Below are 22,180 nucleotides of genomic sequence, written 5' to 3'. Positions count from 1 at the left end.
TAATTTTTCGGGTCGTTCGTTCTTTTCAGGGTTTTATTACGGAGACTTGACCAGTTTCGTATATTCCGATTAATGTGCCGTGTATTTAAAAATGCCGTGCTAGGTATGCACGTTCGTTTGAATAAAGATAGCCGCGCGCCATGCGTTTAAAACAATGTTAAACAGCTTATGGGCTGGAGATCCGAGAAGAAAGTAATTACACCGAGGGAGGAACTTGCGGCAAAAAGAACGGAACGTGTTTTATGCCTTCCCGGCTGAAAAAGTAGATTCATTAAAAACCGTGCAGCACGACGAAGTCAAGATTTACGGAACGATGTCACCAAATGAAAAATAGAAAACTAAGAACTACTACTGCTAATAATTTCTCACTTTTATTTATCGAAGCCGGGCTCATTAGACTTTAATTAATCTTCGATTAATCGTCGCTTATTGCTAAAAATAATATTAGAAGAAGCTAAAGGAATTATAAGACCATCGATTGACTCGCCAGTATCGATCTATGGGCAATATCTTTTATTAACAGCATCGGATTAAGACGATTTATTTATTATTATATCAATTGGTATAATCCTACTTTAATATTTATTATCCCATCGAATGGAGCATAGTGTACGTATTAAAAGATTTTCCCGTTAATGGACCGCTTTAATACGCGCCATTGAGGGTAACCGACGAGTGTTGCGCGATAATTTTAATTAATGAGAACGTTAGCTTTGCCCCTTGAGCCGTGCATACAAGACGGCGCGCAGCTTTACAAAGCAAAGCGTTCCAGCGGCGAGAAAGACCGGCAGCGTAACACGGTTTTTCTTTCCTGCAGGACGTATGTACTGTCAAGTTTGTACATTTTAATTTAGAGGGTCGGCACAAGTGGTCGTTTAATATGCGTGCCACCGTGAAACAGCGTGTTCTTCTCTAGCTTCGTGCGACGCCGTGTTCCGTTCGCCCCAATTCCCGCGTTAAATCGAACCACGCCAACCTCGTGAAAAGATCGATTTGAAAACTCCGTCAACCAGCAGAAGAAAAAATCCAGTTGAATTTATAGTCTGCAAAGATTTCTTGGACCCTTGAGAAAGAACACGCTCAAGGACAGTCTGAGAGGCAAAAGAATCACCACGGGGTAACCTGAAAATCCCTTTGAATGCACCAAGTCGGTGGCAAAGAGATCACAATTACAATTCGAGACTTAAGGCTCGCTATATTAAAACGCGACCTATTTCTACTCTGCCAGTGGAAAAATAAGAAGACAACGAAGAAGAAGAGCGTGGATGGATGGATAAGATGGAGAGGAGAAGGGCTCTGTTCCTCGTTCGCTTCGGGTAGCCGGATCCTCAGTCCGGAAATTGGACTTTGAAGTGCGAAGAAACAAGAGAACCGTCTCACGTAAGGGCAACGACGCGGCCTAATAATTCATTACGAGACGAAAGGGAAAAACAATGGGAGCGGTAGCGCGTGTCTCGCAAGGGATGCCTCTCCCATGGTGTATGTATGATAATGTCGGGACAAGCATACATTATTCAGCGCGAAGGAGATGGCAGAGGGCCGATGACTAAGACTCGTTTAACGCCACGTTCCTATCCTGCAGTAGTCGTGCAAGCACGGTTACGGTCACGGCAGGTGACGAGGAAAAAGACTGGCGAGAACCGGAGGAGGTTTTCCACGACTACCGGGATTAAGGATAATCCTATTAGACTTGAATTAATCCTCGGGGAACTGCATTTCTCCTCGGCGAAATATTCCGTTACGCCGTTATTACACGGCCGCGGCAGCCTGTTTCTCCATCGCCGCTCCTGCTTTCTTCAATTCTCGTTCACTGCTTACTTCGATGATAATTATCCTCCCGTCTTGATGTTTAATTATTATTCGATGTCCTTGGTTGCCATCCTTCATGGACACAAATAGACAACTTGGCGTTCTTTAAAAGGTAACCTCTCTATGTTTGTGCGCTAACGTCTTCCGTTTTTAAGAATTTCAGATGAAGTTTATATCCGCCTCTGATTTTTACTTCGTTTTATTTCGCGAAAAAGGTCCGTAGTTTTATCGCGCAATTTTAATAAATTCTGAACATAACAGGCGTTCCATTTTGAATTCGAGGATTATTATCTTGAGTAGAATTCATAGTTTCTAGAAAATTGTTGGTCTACTTATTTCAACATAAAGTGGAGACACGATATTTTCTAAATGCATTTCTACCATTTTATTGTACTCTTTCGGAAATATTTTCAATCCTTGAACATCTGCGGCTTAATTCCATCAACGACTCGAAGAATATCGTTCAACTAAAATCAATTGCCGATTATTCCCGCAGACTTAATCAAAATATTGAAAAATTCTGGTAGCGTTGTATCGTTGAAGTATATTATAAAGTAAACTTCACAATTTTCTACAAACTATAAAATTCTACTAGTTTTTAGTTCAAATACACTTCAATTACGCTTCTTCTATCTAGATACATATTAAGTTCTGCTGTCTTTAAAAGTTTCAATTTAGCAATCATCAATGTACATCCGTTGATTCGCAGTTATCTCTCTCGTCGCTGTAATACTTGGCGTGCAATCTTGTTTAAAAGCACTTTAATCGATTTTCACGGAAATATCTCGCGATCAGTTGAGAAAGGGTTGCTTGTTTTTCCGCTGCTCTTAAATTTTAACCATCGCATCGATTCGAAGTCGATGCGACGGGGATGAATTTCAGTCGAGAGTTGGAAGCAATAAAGAAAAAGATCGAGAAATCTCGCGTCTCGGGCATGAAATGATGGAACTTGGAAAGAATTATGAAGCGTCTAGAAAGACGCTGCAAGAAGAATCGACGACAGATCCCGGCCGTCAAAGCCAGCGAAGAAGCGCACTTATCTTTAAGTGATTGATGTCGACTGGATCTTGTTGAAGGAATAAGAAGCGTCTATCGGATGATTTTTTAACGGGCCAACAGTGTATAAAGGTGGCACGACATCCCTCTTCGCATCAGGAAAATACATCAAACTCCATTAATACCGTCGCATAGTTAAGGATAAAAAATAGGCCGACATTTGGAAAATTTATCAAACTATTACAACTATACTACTACACAGGGGTCCAATTTTTTTCAGGTAAACTTTATTGCATTATTTCATAGACATAAATAAGAGGAAATATAAATCGTGCGATGCTTTATTAAAAAATCATCTGAAAAGTACGAAGAAAGTAACGAGTATCGTTTTATAATTAATATAATCAATAGGTATAAATGTCCTATTTCAAAACGTTCACCATTCCGAAAATTGGCAGTAAAATGTTGAATTTATTATTCTACGAAATTCCCTTTTTCTTTTTTTTTTTTTTTTCGTTTCAATAAATGCATCAATTTTTCGTGTCAGTTCGACACAAACATTTCTCCGAAGTAATCCACGTATTATTATAAAAGTCTAATAGCGCGAAATTGATCAACTTGATATTATTTTCTCCGTATTTCCTATTTTTATTTTAACTTTTTAATGAAGCTTCGAACTACATATATATAACCCAAATTTCACGTTATACTCGTAGGACATGCTGACAAAATTTACTGAAAAAATCTGCCCTATATGCATTTAACGATTACGAAAATTTAAATTTCTATAGTTGAGTATTACAATTAGAAATGCAGGAATTGGATTTGGTGCGTTGTATAATATATTTCGCGAGAGCGAAATGTGCGAATTGTAGCGGCAAAGTTTCGTTCAATGTTACGACTGAAATATCTACTAATTTGCTCGTTCAAAAGTTTGTAAATACGTACAAACATGCCGCGATACACCGTATTGCTTTTGAGAGTCGTGTATAATTTGCACGTGGAAAAATTCATTTTCGCAACTTCGGAATTGCGTCGGGCAAAATGCGATTTAAATGTAACGCGTGAATCAAAAGTCGAACGCGTTCCGTTGAAACAAACACAACGAAGGATAATTGTACTTGTAAAGAGTTGGGCAAATCCTCTTTGGAAAGTTCTCGCGGAATGAAGATCACACGAAGCGTGAATATTGTATTTTTAAATCCACTGAAAAGTGGATCGATCAGGGCGTCTTGGCGATTTAATTTACGAACTCGTATACGAAAAAAAACTTTCGTCCTGGGATAACAGTTGCAGGATAATATTACAGTTATCGAGTTACCACAAAGTGGATGCAGAATATAGAAACTCTGCGCGGTACACAGATTTGGATAGAGAACGAAATAAAAGAACTAAAAAAATGTAGAGATTAATTTTGTACGAATATCTGACATGAAAAAGCTTCCAATGAAGTTTTGATTGCATCGTTGACGTTTGCATATCTGCATAGTGTCAGTGTGCAGTATGCAATAAAATGTCAGACTTGCGGACGACGATTTATCGTTGGGTTTTGATTGAAAATATTGTTTAATCTTGCCCCACGTGTATGAAAATATCGCGTTGTCATAGTTATCCAGCTTCCTGTCCGCGACGTTGTTCCGTGCAACCGATAGACTTAAATTTAGTTTGACAAACGCTTCGCTGGTGAAATTAGACGGCGGGGATCTTTAAATTTATCTCCGTGTCTATTAAAATCTCCGACACAATGGCGAGGATACTGTTGGAAACGGAACTAATGGAACTCGTTCGCGGCGGTGTACTATTGGACGGAAATAAACCTTCGTTTTCACGATGCTCACTTACTTATTCGCGTCTGCTGAGAGTGTGGCTCGTCGTAACCCTCCGGTTTGTCAGGTTCTGGAAAGAAACAGTGGAAACAGTTAGTCGTTGAACTACCGTTTGTCACTCAATTTAGAAGATTTAGGATTATGTATAAAAGAACAACAAAGATAATTCACGATAAGATTTAAATGGCATTGAAAATATTTAGAATCTCGTTAAATCACCTGTGTACTGTGCCACCCCATTTAAACATAAAAATTAAAAAACTTAAAAATATTTGACGAATTGCTTACGAAGCATAAATAAAACATCTTTCAGTAATTAATAAACGTTGCCATAAAAAAAAATCTTCATCCGCGTCTTTGACTTTATCTTTTTTACCAGGAGACTGAAAAATATTGAAATTCGTGGTCCTGATTCAATGATCAAGTGTCAGAAATAATTCTGCAAAACGACCAGATCGATCATTCCCTTTCATGGAAATATTACATTCAAATATTTCCAAGTATTACCATATAATTAAAAATCGCTGGGCGAATACTGTGAAAAATATTCAGCCGGGTTAGGAGTCGGCAAACCTATTAAACGAAGACCGGCTTAAGGACAATTCAATTTAGTGGGCGGATTTAAATAAAGAGGCGAACTAGGAGAGTAACTGCAATTACCTCGCACAGACAGCTGAACAGCATACATCATTTTGGGCTCGGTGTTCACCTGGCATTCGTACTTGCCGGTGTCTGTCTTCCTGGCGTTGTCCAGCCTGAGCGTCCACGCGTCGCTACCCGCTGTATGCTGAGGCCCGAATCTCGTATCCGAGCTGAACAGAGTGTTTCCTGACGTGAGAATGTGGAGGTCCTTGCTTCTCATCCAGGACACCTGAAACAAGACCGCGCAGGACGTTGAAAATACATCGTAATGGAATTACCGTCGTGTTAAACACGAAGTTGCCATCAGGCCATGCAAATGCTTCTTAAAATTACTTTTCTAGTTTAAGAGGATCAACTTTGAGTTAATTTCAGCCTTTGGAAATTAACCTGCGAGTATCCACTAAAATTTACTGTCGTCAATTTTTTCCAGAATCTTGACACGCTTGGTCGATGATCGCTTAAAATTTTTCCCAGTAATTTTTCCCAGACTATCTTTGGATAAAGACTTTCTTGCCTCTTTTAGAAGACCTACGTTTTGATTTCTACGATAAATTTTATGCTTCGATCGTCGATACGACTATTTTGGTATGTTTCCGAATAATTTTATAAATTGTAGTGATTTTTGGTAAGATATATGGATAAAGGTTTATTTTCTTAAGATGTAGCTTTGCAACAATGTATTTTCTGGAGGAATGAACGATCTTCTATAAAGTTTATGGATGAAGACTTGTTTGTTTCAAAAACAACTCATTTTTATCCCTTTGATTTTCACACTTTAGTCGTCGACAACTCCAGTGTTAAAATTGCAATTTGTCGAAACGAGAAACAAACAGATCGATCGACAAATGCGAGTATATTTATTGAAGCGAATAAATAAAAGCTCGCACAGCAAATGAAGAGTATTAGTCTAGCCGACATAGATTCGTCTGATATGTACGACTACAAATGCGGTTTCCTCCCTTAAAACTGAAGCCATAGGAATGTACACTTGCGCCCCGTAAATCAGCGCTCTGTTACGACTTATTTCCTTTCCGCCTCGCTACTTTACACCCGTGTTACGAGCAACGTAATACATAACATAGTAACATGTTACGACGTCGTTACCTTATGGCCGAGATAAAGGATAGAGACTGTTAAAAAGAAAGTTCGGCCGCGAAGAGAAAAACAAGAGGAAAAGGGTGAAAGGGAGATACGTATAGGTGGAATTTAATGGAGCGACGCGTGAAAATCTCTATCGTTTGGAGGGAAAGGAACGAAGAGAAGAGAGAAGAGAACGAAAGGGAACCGAGTGGAAAGTTCGTATTTCCTTCGCCTCGTGTTTCCTTGTTCTCGAGCGAAATTTTATTTATCAAGACGAAATGGCGGGTCGAGACGAGGCGTCATATTATTTATGCTGGTATAATTTTATTATCCAACGGCGTATACCGGAGAGACTGGTTCAACTATTTTTATCGTTTGCAACAATAACGCCAAGTAATTTAAACGCCAGTCCGAGTTAATATACGGTGCAATTACTCTTTCTTGCCGTGGAAAATAAAATCGCTATTTTCTTATGTCACTGGCAAGCACCATTAATAAAACGCAGCAATGAACCGGTCCAGCAGCTCCACGTTCCATAGTTAGAGCCACCTTTGACATATCTTATTGCTTCGGGCTAAATAATTAATCCTCCCCATCCTACTTTCCCACTTTCACTCCGCAGTTCTGCTTAGGGGCGAGGGGAGGGGCCGAGCAAATGGGAGTTTACTGATTACTCAGTTAAATTCACGAGTTTCTCAACTCGCGGACTATTTCTTACGAGTTTCCCCGTAACTCGGTTCATCAATTCTTATGAGTTTTCTTCCTGAACACCGGCTACGTTCACCTGAAGAATTCGATCCTTAATTCGACTTGTTCGGTCTAAAGCGGTCCAAGGATACTTGCGCTTGGTAAATATATCTTCGTCAAGATCACCGTCCACGTTTCTTCCAATTCGACGCTTCGAACACGATGGCGTTTTCAGCTTCGTGAGAAGCTCTTTGGGTAGATGTTGAATATTCGTAGTTCGTTGAAAAACGACTTAATTCGACAAGTAACAACGCCTCAATGATGCACGGTACTGGGGCTAGCTGATGTACCCAAAAGATGTGAAAATCACGATGGAAGGATGCAAAGTAGCCTCTATATAATTCCTTCTGATTATCCATTCCCTTTCGCATTTTCGTTCGTCTTGTTATGAGTAAAAGTTTCTGCGACCCTTGACGATGAGTAGCACACCTCTAGTACCGAGGATGCTTCAGAAAGCTGCGCCAGCCTTTCCTCTCGGTGCGATTAATATTTCGCGCGATTTTGACGGCACGAAGTTTAAAGGGCCAAAGGGAGAAGGTGAAATGTCAACGTTCGTGCCAGCTGTCGAATACGCTGCTTACAATTAATATTTCTCACGACCTTGTAGACACGATCTTGAGCTTAAAGTCTTTGAAGGTTGAATATGATCAGTGAATATTACCCAAACACTCGATAATGCTTCATTGAATAGATTTAATATTATCGTTGAGGTTATTAGATGTATGTGAATACAAAGGAACGCGTGGATAAATTATAAGGTAGGAAATATATTTTAAATACTGAAGTGTAAATACAAATCGGAATATAATTGAGTTAATCCAGATCCGCACGCTAGCACTGTTACCCCATGACTGAAAACCCTGAAGCCAACGCCGTGTACTGTTTATGGCCCGCCTTCGACCCAGTCTTTTGTCTATACGCTGTCGATGGCTTCAGTGCTTGGGAAAATTAAAAGATCAGATGTGGAGTTTTCTTAGAAGTGATGACCACTTCAACAATTATAATTACGACTAAGAAGTATGCTCATTATACTTAATGTTTTTCGCAATTCTCAAGCAACTAAATTTAAAGACATCGTGGTTACGGTCGACTATGATCAGAAAGTACTGAGCTTATCCGATCACTCGACGATAGTTCGTAATAACGATCAAGGACGTTCGTCGCAAATAATACTTTTCATGATCTTGATGACAAAAAAGTATAAAGCTTCATAGGGTCAGGGGAAGAAGAGTGAAACGGTAACGATTCGATAACGTGGCAACGATCAAACATATTCGTTGCAATTAATATTTTTCACGATCTTGAAGACAAGTAGCTCGAGCCTTAAAGGACGAAAAGAAGAGAACGAAACGACGTCGAAGACGGAACGACAGTGGCTCGTGGTAACGACCGAGTATGGTCAGTGAACACTGCTTATCCGATCGCTCGTATTTCTCAACGTTGGACGGGGCAAACGGTGGGATATTAGATATCCGGTTATCGGGCTGCAGTCATTTCCGATCTGCATCCAGTTGCCATTTTCCCATTGGTCGTTTCGCGAGAATGTGAGAGGATAAACGATCGATCTGAATGATTTGTTTTGGGACAAGGGAAAGAGAAGAATGTGAGAAGGGGACGAGGAGGAAAAGAACGGTCGAAATGGCATGGAAGACGAAGAATCTAAATTGCGATCGTTCCGCGCGCGGCCTGGCGATTTTTAATAATGTCGTAATATCCAGGCAACGGAATCGAACCCGGTCCGCGACGTTTCGTCGCGAGACGGTGGGATGCAATAATCCACCGATGACAAAAAGAGGTACTAGTCCCTGCCTCGGATACATTCAGCCAGCCGTAGATTTATCGCCGTTATTAAAACAACCGTTGCGATAGGAGCAGCAACCATGCTCGCCGGACGAGCGTAGATATTATTCAGCGAGAAGAACAAAAGAAGCTGGGATTAATCGGTAATTAAATCGACGCTGGAAAAACCGTAACGCTTCCGATATGCTTTTTATGCACCTTCTTCCATGGTATCCTACTATGGAAACCTTTTTTCAAACGATAAAATAGTGATAAGATACAGATACAATCTGGTGAATCGGTAACACGTATATTCGTCGAATTTTATTTCCAAGTCAGATACTACAATGTTGTTAGGAACGGAGTATATGCCTCTAGGATGCTTGAAGTCTCGAGGGACGCAAAGCCCGATGGACACACGGTTTTCAACGCTGTAAGATCTGTTTTCAATGGTTAATCGCTGTGAAATCGCAGTAAAGCAGGAATGATTATATTGGTGAAATTGAAGAACAATCTGAATGTTTCCAATTAATATCATGTAATTCCTGTATACGTTTTCTAAATTGTTTTCGGTATTTATCAATACGATGATGATAGTCGAGTAAGTAGTATTAGGTTGTCCGGAAAGTGTCTTTCTTTTACAGACACTTTTACAACAACGCATATTTATACAAACATGAAACCTAATCTGTCGATCTTTGGTTTGATAGAACAAAGTGGACCATACGTAATTCGATAAAATAATATAAAACGGAAAATGTTGTGTATCCATTATTTCCTTATAAAAGGAAAGAAACTTTTCAGACGACCTAATAGTAACAAAGCTAACGCAACTTCAAAATGTTTCTGTAGTATCTTCGCGTCTGCTATTTAATTTCAATCTTCTCTCCATAACGACAAAGCCAAGAAAACGGGCATTTCAGAAATCCATGCCCAAAATTGTTCAGGCAGACGTCGAAGGTAAATCGATGCAGGCCGCGCAGGTCTGCTGGAAATCGGCTTTGTACATAACGAGAAGAAAATTCAGCGCCGCGTGCGGCTGATTTATACAATAATAACGTAAGCAGCACACGGCAGAGCGTAATGGTCCACGATGTGGGGTGGGAAGGCGGAATGTGAGCGGTGGGTCATAACGTTAGGGGGTGAGAAGAATGTACGGCGTGGCAGGGGCTCGGTGTATCACGGCATTTGGTCGTATGCCAGTTTACTCGAGTATACGAGTCGGATGGCACCAGAAATAGAACTGGCTTTGAGGTCGCGGCACGAAGAGAGCAAAAGATGGAAAAACCGTGGCTGGCGAAGGGGGTTGGTGGTGTTTGCTCGCGCGGCTGGCGGGGAGACAAAAGGACGAGGCAATATACGGAGCCGGCATAACCGCTTTCATCTGCTACGTCGACACAGACCAGGGCCGGATAAAAATGCAACTCCTACCAAGCCGTTTCATCGCAACCTTACGAGCCTCTCTGCTCGTTCCTGGCGCTTCTCCTCGAGGAAAGAGCTACCTTATGGCCACCATTCAGGCAGCACCGAGCGACCCTACGTTTGGCTCGGCAGATCGACCGTGCCACCGACACGATTCCCTCTGCTCGAATGTTTCTTAAATTAGACCACGTTTCCGCGTCGCCGCGAGATCGACCTGGAAATTTTCAGCACTGCTTGCAACAATTTCAAGCGTTGCTTCAACTGTGTAACGTCCGTTCTCTTTGCGTCAAAATGAACCTTCCTCCGGGATAAGAATTCCGCCGCGGTATGATTACGAAATTGAGTTTCATTTGCTCGAAACTACGTCAGGGAAGTTTCATCGAATGAGCGATGTTTAAGTTTTTAGTGTATTTATTTATACGTTTATATAATGCGATCTTGTGCTCCGACAGCTGTGTCAAAATAAGTCCTTGAATCGGAGATCACATCTTGCGAGAATCTGAAATCTGATAAGAATCTGTTTAAATGTTCGAGATCTTGTCAAGGTTTAGTTGAATCCTGATCGGTCGATAGCGATATGCTACAGGTGATTACTTAGATATCCCATCGATTATATTTTTAATGGAGCGTGTCAATGAATTTAAAGAAGTGTAACTGTCGGGGTGAAATTAAAAGAGAAGAAATTGTGCATCTATGTTTTGCAACGATCAGCTTTCGATTTTCCTTCGCTTGATTAACAAACTCGGCGACCAGAGTTCGATTGAAATTTATTACTCTGTGATTTATAGCTCTCGTCACGTTTTCTTTATTCGGAAGATTCAAGATCCAGAAGATTCAGAGATTAATACAAAGTTGAAGAAGTATAGTAAGATAGTTCACAGAAGCTTGAATTGATCAAGCTGCCTACTTTGAAAGTGGTTTTCGAAAATTCGTGTCCGCTGGAGATGAATGAATGAAAGATCGATAGATTTTGCTTGTATGGCGTAGCCTGTATTGTAACAGGTGGTAGAAAATCCGAGGAGGTGATCGTACTGTGAATAGAATTTGTTGAAAGACTACGTTTTCGAGAAAGTTAGGTTTATAGTTAGTACAGTGTGAATGTAGTTAACCGAGTCCCTGTGACTTCAGAGATTGTTGACTCTGAAGTAATAATCTCCGGGTTTAATCTGCGTGAAGACTCGATCCCGGCAATTCTAGAACAAACGTTGTTCGTGCGCAAACTATTTCGATTTACTTTCTTCGTTTAATTTACCTCCGTGTTAAGGTTCTGTATTCGTTTACGAGGGGAGATTGAAAAAGTAACGAGGTGTCGTTAAATGCAATTCATTGGCGTCCACGCTTTCGCACGCGTCCCAACACCGGAACACCTCGATCTTCCTGTTAGAAACAGACAAGGAAGTGGCTCGATGAATAAAGTGTAACTTCCTTTCGGCTCCAATTGCCAAAGTAGAAACTGAAAGTTGAGGAAAAGAGCCGAAGTAGCAAAAACGTTCGATGAGCTTTGGCGCTTCACGATGAACCATCGAATTGTACAATCGAATCGCTGTTCTTTGGTTAAATTATTTACTCTCTTTTTGTCAGTCGTAAGAAACGATAAGAATTGCGCTCGTCGACTTCCTTTTGGGCCGTGCCAGCCATTATCCACACTTTTGAATCGAACCGAGTCGATTCTGCTTTGGTTTTACGCTTCGCTGAAACTTTTCGATGAATAAAACCCAGCCAGATAATTTCGCGAATCGAGTCTCTCTTCCTAGGAAAATAGTTACCAAGTGTAACTTTTAGTTTGTTAATTGTTCTATCAGAGAATTATATATAATGGAGGAGAACATCGAGTTGGTGGAAAATTGAAATACAATGAAAAAAACATATACCGATTCGAATGGACAAAGACATATCACTGATTGATATGAAAAATTTTCATTCAGAATAATTTATATTCATCTGTAGCATTTATCTGGAAGCAACATTTATTACGAAATATTGTGATATAATTGCAAAGAAATATGTATCGATTCAGGTGGTCCTACTTGATTAAAAATTTCCATATGAAAATAATTTACGTCATAAATTTTCATTTAAAAATAATTCACCTATCGACATCGTTTATCTGGAAGCCATTCGATCACTGGACGAATAACAATTTTCAATTTTAACAAAGTGAAAGAGGCATTCTTTTTCGTGTGTGTATCGATGTGAATTCTGTTTTTAAAAATAATCTTCTATAAAATGAAATCAATGAAATTTATCATAAGTCGAATAAAATAATGCCTGCCACTGTGTTTAAACATAGTGGCAGCACAGAGAAAGAAGTTCATAATTTTTTGCGTCGACCGATACGAAAATGCTTGCCGTCCGTTTTTTAATCCGATTTCGTTTATCGAGGAAAGTCGAATATCGTCCGTGAAAAAAATTGCATCGCCGACGCGAAAAACGACATACACAGCCCGTCTATCCGTCAAAGCGGATTACGCGAACCGGCTAGCGCTGCTCGTCCGTGATTTTTTCCAGCTTTCGACAACCACGACGCTTTCGAAATCGTCGAAGGTCGAATAATTAACTCATCGTATCGATTATAACTCGACCGTTCACGGAGAAAAGAGAATTCGTTCGCTTAGTTTTACGTGATTTGCATAAATCAAACTCCTTCGTTTATTAATTTCTCGTGAAAATTTTGTCTTTATCAATATATCGTTGCAATTTTTCACTTGGGAAATTAACGATCGATTAAAAAGGAAAAAAGGAAGATTTGATTAACGCGAATCGAGTGGTATGAGAAATTGATTAAAACGTTGATTCGATGGAATGAAGAAGGTTGTTGTTATCTGGTTAGTTTCAATTTTTTAACGAACACATCGAAACCATTGATGAGAAACGTGGGCGCGGCATATATACCTGACTCCGACTAACCTAAACTAATCGGTGACCAACAAGGTTCCCGGGTCACTGAGCTTTTATCGATTACCTTTCTTGCGTTACACGTTGCTTTGGCCTAGACGATAATGCCGTTCGATTAACTATGCGCTTCTGATATCCTGCTCTACTCGAAACCGCTCGAGGAGATTTCAAAGATTATCAAGAAACGCTACGCATTAATTTCTCTGACTGAAGCAAACCCAACCCACTTAACTAAGTTTAAAAATCCTGTAAAAATCGTTCAACAAGTTTCTGAGGAAATCATAATGTTTTTAGTCCTCAACAAAGATTTCTCTTCTAATTAAACAAAATGAAAACCACGTATCTATGTACATTGAAAAATACAATAAAAATCATTCGACGAGTTTCTGAGGGACCAAGATGATTGCAACTTGTGCATGAAGATTTTCTGTCTAATTACAATAGAACAATATATTTAAATACAATAAAACAAAATATTGTATCTACAATAGGTTTCAAGAAAGATCAAACTGACAAGTGAGTTTCAATTTTCGATAAAGATTTCTCCATTTTCAATCTCAAAAAGATAAGACCTTGACGAGTTGCTTCAAGTCGACCATGAGATCGAAAGTAGAAATACAAATATCGTTTGCACGTGATTGAAGGTAATTAAAATACACGAGGATCTGAACTGGCAGACCATTTGCATACACGCAACCAGTCATAACGTTTAATGATAGGATTGTTCTAATCGTCGAATCCAGTCACATTATTTAACAGACACGATGTAAAATATATGATAAGCTATAAATAGTAATAAGTTCAAAATAGAAATGTTTTACTGTTCCCAGTAATAGTAATGGATACGTATGGTCAGTATTTTACTAAAAGCTCTCAAAACCCAAAAATTATTAGTTTAATCGTAAAACTAAAACGTTCTTTAATATTTAAATGTATCAGTATATAATCGATACTTTTCTACTTGAAGCATTTACAATTCCAAACCTATATGTAGGAAAATTTACTTTTCCTAGGTACGTCAATATTCCGACAAACCGAGGATACATTCTCGTCTTTCGTTGTGTGCAATCAATTCGATTTCGCTGTGTAAGTTACCAGTGGATTATCGTCTCGTGAAATTCGCGTTTGAAATTCCAGAAAAATAAACGGGGAATTCCGTGTTTGGAAAGCTCGGAGTTATTCAGAGCGTGCGGAGAAGACGTTAGGAGGAAAAAAGAAGAATTCACGATAAATTACGTTTTCATCCGAGTCACGGCTGAAGTTTGAAAGCGGCTCGAATTATCGTCATCGTCATCGCTGACATTCCGTTTCCTTCCCCAGAAAACGCGCCATTTCGTGAGAATTATCCTAGCCGCGGAGTAACGCTCGCATCTAGGCCATGAATTTATCATCCGCGCGGCGCAATCTCGCCGCACTACTCCTCCTTAAGGCGTGTATTAATTTTTCAAGCGGCCGGCACGCTCGCGATTTCATAATTCACGAGTCTAAACAGAGGCTAATGCGTCTGCAACAAACGAGGCTACATAATTATACCAACGTAGATCTATTTCTTCGTCTTCCCGCCTTTCCTTTATTCATTTTTTCCACCTTTTGCCTCGCGGCTTGAATATAAAAGGTGTATCGTGCAGTACTTGATAAATAAAAGGGCCACGCGCTCGTCAGTGCGATTCAGTTGCAAAAGGAACCTCTGTGAACGCGATGAAGAAAAGAACGCATCTTTCTCACCTTGCTCGTAAAGAGGGTGCAGATTCGGTAAACGCAACGAAAGGGAGGAAAAAGAGAGGGCAACCTAACTGTCGACGTAGTTAGAGAACTAACTTCATTAGGACATCAAAGACGCCTTGCCAACGCGTCAGAAGGATCGCGTCGATACGCGATGATAGAAGGGGAAGGGAAAGACGCTACAATGAAGAAAAGAAGGGAAGGAAATGGAAAAAAGAAGTGTCGTAACCGTAATTTGCCCGAAGCTCGGAACATGAAAGTAGCAGTAAAACGAAGTGCGTGTAGTAGAAGTGGATTGTAATTGTCAGACACATGTTTCGACGAACAATGAAGGAAAGTGTTATGCGAAATATTCTTGGAAATGTAGATTTTCTTTGTATTTGTTTTACGCAGAAGTTGAACATCACGCATTACGTTTTCTTATACTGTATATATCTTCTATATATCTTCTATGTATATGATACATACCATAGGAAATTTTTCTGTACAAATAAAAATATTTTGAAATTTCATTGATTCTCTACTGAAACACGATTGTCATGATTAGGTTGGTAAAATTTAAGACCAGTTTGAAAATGTATATATAAAAGTTACGAGATATTTGTTACAAACATTATATGATTATATATTTACAAAAGGTTTCTACAGGCGCGTAAATATTTTCACGAGCTACGGTAATTTGTTATATTGGAGGAGAAAAAATAGCGTGAAAATTCAATTCTAAATGCAATTACGTATTCACCGCGCAATCAATGCACGGAAAAGGCGTGAAATGAAAGGAAACTGTGTGAGCCCGGCAGGAGAACAGGTTAGCTGTGTAGCAACCATGGTTTCCGAGGAGTTTAGGTGGTTGAACAGCGAACTAGTATGGCTGCCTGTCGGGTAAATGGAGGGCACAAGGGGCTATGCGTGCACCCTCGCGACTCTTGCATTTTGCATACTGATGAGCCCACTTTCAAGCCACTTCGCCTCCCATTTCCTTTTTTCAACGTTTCCTTGTCACTTTTCGAGTTTCTTCTCCCTTCTGTCTTGTCAACATTACGCCACCCCTCGACAATCGCCACGAGGATGGCAAACAAAATATTCTCTCTTCCTTTTTCGTTGAAAAATCTCTGCAATTTTTATCATCGTGTTTCATTCTATTCTGTTTAACTGTTTTACAAACTATCTGTCTTTGAACAAATGAAATTGCATCAGAATGAAGAGAGGTGGAAAAATGTTTCGAATTCAATTGCATACGAGAATTTGGAATAGTCACCCTTTCGCACGGCTTTTGTAACGCATGGCTCTTTCATAACAACGATATTTTGTTGTTTGACATTGCCATGGGAACACGCGAGATTGTTATGCGGTGCATTTATGCGAATAATACGATTGTCAAAAGCCGAATCTCGCAGCTTTTACAACCCTCTCTTGCTGTTCTACGTTATTACTATTTCGTCAGTTGTATTCCGCGCGAATATGCTGACACAGTAACTATGGTCCACGACGAAACCGACGACCGGCCGCAGTAGTAGTGGAACGTCCTAGTCAGCCATCGTAGCCACTGGTTTCTCCTTCTGTTGTTTCGTGCAATATTTCCTAAAATTATCATCTCCTTGATAAGGATGTTTTAAATAACCAACGAGGACACTCTTAACTCACTTTTACGTAGTATATTCCCTACATACACTTGCGTATATTTCATATACCTTTATAACTTCGTGGAAGTTTAACTCGTTTAATATCTTGCTCGAAAAAATAAAGAGCTTTCATAAAGTCGAGATATTTCTAAATTAATTATCAACATTCAGGACGTTTAACTATTAAAATTAATCACGTTTTAAAATCTTCATAGTCTGCTATTCAATTATAATAACTTTAATCTGAGATTGCACACAAGTGCATGTTAAACTTCTATTCCCTTGTCATGCGCAGGTACTTGTAAATTGAAACCGATTTCAGTAGAAACAGATGATGTTAGTCAACTGCTACTTATTCATTTCCCCTCGTTTCTATCGAGACAGCGAAAATACCTGGAAAAAGAGCCACATTTTCTTCCTGGGACTCATTATTTCGGCTAACCGATAATTTTCCCTTTTTTCTTCGCCGGATAATGACCCCTGACAAATGGAAATTCTCGCGTAACCGTCCGCGATCGATTGGGAAGCAACCAGGAAACTTATGCAGCGATTTCTACGCGTGCTTATTTTGTCGGTCATTTGTAATGACGACCCACTTTGACATTTTTAAAATTGCCCCCTCACTCAATAGTTAAGTTATCGAAAGATGATATTTTCTTTTTCAATGACGATCAAGTATCGAGTGAGCTCTTCGCAAATTTAATTTTAATTTTAACCACTCAATTCCATGCAGAACAAAAAATGTAACTTATCACGTTCCTCACATAAATTCTTCTGTTATACTGGTTCGCTTCGATCAAGTGAATAGAAGCAAAAAGATCCTACATTTATATTATTAAAAAGTTCGTAGTCACAAGGAATGGTTATAACAGTTAAAGTGATACAAGAAAAGCAATCCTCTAATTGTGTTGAGTAATCTAATTCTCATTTTCATTTTCCATGGAAGAAATAATTTCTTTGTTTCTTGCTGTCATGTATCAAACAAATATCGATTATTGATTCGAAGTCATTCGAGGTAAATAGAAATATAAAACTACGTGTACTTGGTGAAATGAAAAATAGGGAAAGAAACGATGAAAAAGGTTTACGTGGCAAAACGTCATTCGAGCGGAGTGTAACGTGTCCGGGCTTATTTCCCCGCGTTGCAAATTGTACGATCTGGCCAAAAGAATGACGGTTGTCGCCTGATTGCTCCGCTGAGCAAATCCACGAATGCGTGGATGTCGAGTTTCGACCAACTCTGGCCAACAGCTGGATGCAACGCAGTTGTCGTAAATTCGAAGAGTCATCTCTCTGGATTTTCTACTCTATTTTTTCCATCCTGTTTTACGTAAAAATTTGGGACAAACAGAGAATCGACGTTAAGAGCGCCAGTTATCCAGGTTTTTCGTTAACAACGAAACGAAATTCGAACCAGCAACTGGTCGATACAGTTGTGGAAGAATCTCCGTTGTCATTAATCAACGAAACGAAGTGGTCGAACGTTGATACGAGCCGGGTTTTGCCAGTATTTTTTGAGTAATGAGGGTAATATTTACGTTTGGTTCTGCGGTGAGAGACGCTTTTCACAATGGGAACACAATCGACACGCTAGAGGATGAAAATTGCGTGTCGACCAGAGAGATGGAATATCCGCCGGTCCGCCTATGAATTTTTATTTTATACGCTTTCAACGTTTTCGCTGGAAATAGGCTACAATTTTTCTGTCCCGGCCGGTAGGTGGACATCCGGTCTATCGATGACGTTTTCCACAATACCGAAAAGCTGATGATTCCATCCTGTGACGTTGAAAGAGCCGAATATCCTAGCTTCGAAATAACAAGCCTCATTTTTTCCTTTCTTCCTCTTTGCTCTATGATTCGTTATCCTTTCTTTTTCTTTCGACTCTTTTCTCTCTCTTTATTTATTTTCCTCCGTTTACGTCTTCGAATATTTTTCACGATGTTACCTACGTCCAGTATTACGTCATCCAGCAATAATATGAATAATGAATATATTCCATTTCATAACCCACGGAACATTATATTCAATCAAAAATGATCACGTAATATCGACTGTCAATATCAATTACGATCAATCATCGATATCCAAACAGGTGCATTAACAACGTTGTAAACAGCAGCCGCTGTTTTATCACCGGTAACTTGTTGATTACTAATTTCGATGGCTCGCTGCTACACGTAAAATGAAATAAAACTCGGAATATTGATTCTGTCACAGGCGTATCTTTTTCATTAGGCATCCCAATTTCCCGCGTAATTGTCGCGTTTCACATAAACCAGCGGGTAGTTAATTTACTAGTGGAACGAGCAACGAAAAATAAAATTCATCAGAGGAAAGTGATCGTAGTTTCGGGAAAGAATCATCGATAGGGTGGAAAAATCGACCAGGTAACGTACGCCCGTGTGCAAAATGTTTGTCATTTGCTATTCACTTGCATCTTCGTAGTTGAGGATCTCTTCTAAGATGCAGCATTAATTATCACTGACGAAATTCCCTCGGCTAAGTCCACTAAACCTGACTTAGGACAAACTCCGTTCCACTTTCGTTTCAAATTTAAGCGGAGCTTCGAACTCGGCTTAGCATACTATCCTATTCGCTACGTGTAATTCAGCACTAGCTGAAGCTACTTTGACACTGAACGTGGTATCGAGTTTCATCGAAAATCGGTCGCGATCCAGGAAGATGATTACGTTGGTCTATTATTATTTGTTTCGCTTTCGAGGAGCAGTGTTGCGAACTTTTATACACGTCCAGTCATCTACCATCCATCCATTCACCTATCCTCTGTTTCTCTGAATGCGTTCGAAAGCACAACTTTAATCTGCAACTTCTGAATTTTCAATTAAAAACTTTTTCCTCCGGCAAAAGGGTGATTGCTGAACGAAAGGGTTTAAAGTTTCCTTTCGAGGGTTAAATTAATTCAGAGAATATAATGTTCTGCGAGAGAATGTTTCGCGGTTAAATCGATCTCTCGTGATTGATTTTTGTGAAAAAAATTTCAATAAAAGGAAAAGATATTGTGTTTCATTATTAGGTTTTTCGGAAAGTTCGTAACTTTCTCAATAGTAGATATATTGTGTGTTACGCTTTAACAAATTTGATGATAAAAAAAATGTTACTTCAATTTTACAATTATTATTACACTTCACTGGTTAACTAATACGACGGAAGTTCATAAACCAGAGAAGAACGAAGAAAACTGGTGGAAGTTATGAAATATATCTAGGTTTCATCGTTTGTACCATATTATTATGGTGAAAGAGGATTATCCAATAATTTTCCGCAGGCTGAATACCAGGATCATCTGCAAGCAGAATCCGTTGACTCAGGGTATTCGTTTCTGGCTATTCCACCTCCATTCTCATCCTCTTTCCGTCTCCTTAATTCCTTGCTGTCGCGATCTTATTTCGTTCGACGTTATGCACTTAACAGTCACAGCTAAGAATTTCCTCAAAGCCTCTCAAGTATTCCTTGATAACCGATGACACTTTAAGTTCGCATGGCAATTTAACAGGATACAAATAAACACGGAAGAGTTGTCAAGTAGCCGGAACATTTTTTAAAACAAATTTTCCATTATGATAAAAACAATTCGTATATGTCACAACTCAGAATAATCCAGTCTTGTGTAATATGCTGTCAATGAATTTCATAAATACTCGTCAGCGCCAAATATATTAAAATCCTCAGTTGCAGCTGTCAAATAGCATTGCAGTTGAAAAATCAGCAAAAATAAATTCGTCACGGTTTTTCCGTGTAATGTTCACAGAAATAACTTTTTCAGAAAACATCCAAATAGTTGGTTGTTTTCCCTGGAAACCTAGTTTGATTTGTTGCGACTTTTGGAATACGTACGTGCGCAAATTCACATGGGAACTCGTAAAATTCCCAAACTCAGCGAGTATATGGAACAACTTCGCGGAGAGGAAACGGTTGCCTTCTATCTATCGAGGTTTTCCCCCCGGTTTTCCTCATCAAGCGCAAATCGTGAGTGAAGTTTCAATTTTGCATTCGACCCGTTCGACCTGACTTTTCCTACAGACACGTGTAGATCGGGGATAAAGTGTCGGTCGATGTACTTTCACGCTGACGGGAGAGCGGGAGTTAAATTTCAAAGGAAACTCATTTGAAACTTCGATGCCGGCCAAACGGGCCTTGGAAAAACTACTTTTGTACCGAATACCCAGTCCGCATACCTGGGGCTTGGCCTCTACTCTCTGCAAGTGGTAAACTCGTCGGCACTGGCGTTGGGCCGTGTATTGAAAGGAGAGATCTCGCCACTACATTGGATATTTCAAAACCAGCTGCTTCCGACGCGGCCCGAAGAAAGGATCCGATGAAGAGCCAACAAAGGCAAAAGCCAGAAGCACCTCCGCGGTATGCCGTCCTGATACCAACCGCGAGAAAGATCGATGAACCACCGACTTCCTTTTCATATGGCGCAGCGACACTTGCTTCGAATTACACAACTTTTACCGTTAAATTTTTTTCATCGCGTTATTGTTCGCGGTCACTCGAACCAGATGACACTTGGACGAATTCATAGTGAAATTGTGCTATTGATTTTTTGAAGCGCTAGAATACGGATTTAATTATTAACTCTTTCTGTGTGAAAAATTAACGTGTACATATTAGGTTGTCCGAAAAGTTCCTTTCGTTTCATAAGGTGATAATAGATGTACAACAATTTCTGTTTTATATTATTTTATTGAATTAGGTATGATCCATTTCGTTATATTTCTATTATTACGTTCGTGCATAATTCAATAAACTAATATAAAACAAGAAACATTGTGCGTCTATTATTTCCTTATAAAACGAAAGAAACTTTTCGGACAACCTAATATATTGCCAGATATGAATATTAAGGTACTTTCTGATACTTAATACGATACCAACACTTTTATCTTTTTGTTATTTCATTAAAACCCTGTTACTTAATTTAATTACACGTACCTTATGAAATAAAATAGCGAATCAAGCAAAATTTGTTAGAAATTTTCAATTTTCAATATATCGAATGTGTATGTTCTCTATAACAAGGAATATTTATTATGTGTATTGTATTATAAACAAATTATGCATAGTATTTAAAAATTTCAAATGCATATTCTTTTCCGGATGACAAAAATCTCTTCGACTTGGACGCGTAGTTATGAATATAGCTTACAGAGAATATCTAAAAATTGTTAGAGTTAATGGTGGATGAATTCATAAATATACGTCACTTGGAATGGAAGAAAATTCCATTTTCACAAATTGACACCGGCGCAGGGGAACCGCAACACCCTCAAAAGCCGCGATTCCGATGGTAAAAGCTAAACGAGAATCGATCGACGTCGATAAGCACGGCGTTTCAGTGGAAATTCACGCCGTTGCCGGGAAAAAATTCCCGAATTCTCCGCCTCTAGTTCGCTAACTGCCTAGTTCGAGCAAATAGAGGAAGTGTTCGTAGCGCGATGTGGGGAGCGAAGAAATGAAAGGTCCTCAAGCAGGACTATCAAATCTCGTTTCCCTTTAACAAATTTCCTCCTTACCTATTCGTTCAGTAAGAGCATCGGTGGTGGCATCCAGTCTGTCCAAGGAAGGGAAATCCATGGAACGAAGGGAGCGGTCAAAGCACTTTGAAGCTCTGCC

General features: G+C 39.5%; 1 protein-coding gene and 1 long non-coding RNA gene across 3 annotated transcripts in view; one reads left to right on the top strand and one right to left on the bottom strand.

Annotated features, from left to right (window-relative positions):
- Window positions 1-22,180, bottom strand: part of LOC132911268 (uncharacterized) — a 117,154-nt gene that overhangs the window by 16,064 nt on the left and 78,910 nt on the right. For both annotated transcript variants that reach the window (XM_060967806.1, XM_060967807.1), the window contains 2 exons: window positions 5,292-5,502; window positions 4,648-4,701 (listed from right to left, as the gene is read on the bottom strand). In XM_060967806.1, the coding sequence (XP_060823789.1) occupies window positions 4,648-4,701; window positions 5,292-5,502 (265 nt within the window). The remainder of the gene's footprint in view (window positions 1-4,647; window positions 4,702-5,291; window positions 5,503-22,180) is intronic.
- Window positions 1-22,180, top strand: part of LOC132911289 (uncharacterized) — a 108,796-nt gene that overhangs the window by 9,009 nt on the left and 77,607 nt on the right. The window lies entirely within an intron of this gene.

Source organism: Bombus pascuorum, chromosome 10 (genome assembly GCF_905332965.1).
Source record: "Bombus pascuorum chromosome 10, iyBomPasc1.1, whole genome shotgun sequence".
NCBI classification, from domain to species: Eukaryota; Metazoa; Arthropoda; class Insecta; order Hymenoptera; family Apidae; genus Bombus; species Bombus pascuorum.
The sequence above is the reverse complement of the archived record's forward strand: the minus strand, read 5'-3'. Positions and strand labels throughout refer to the sequence as shown.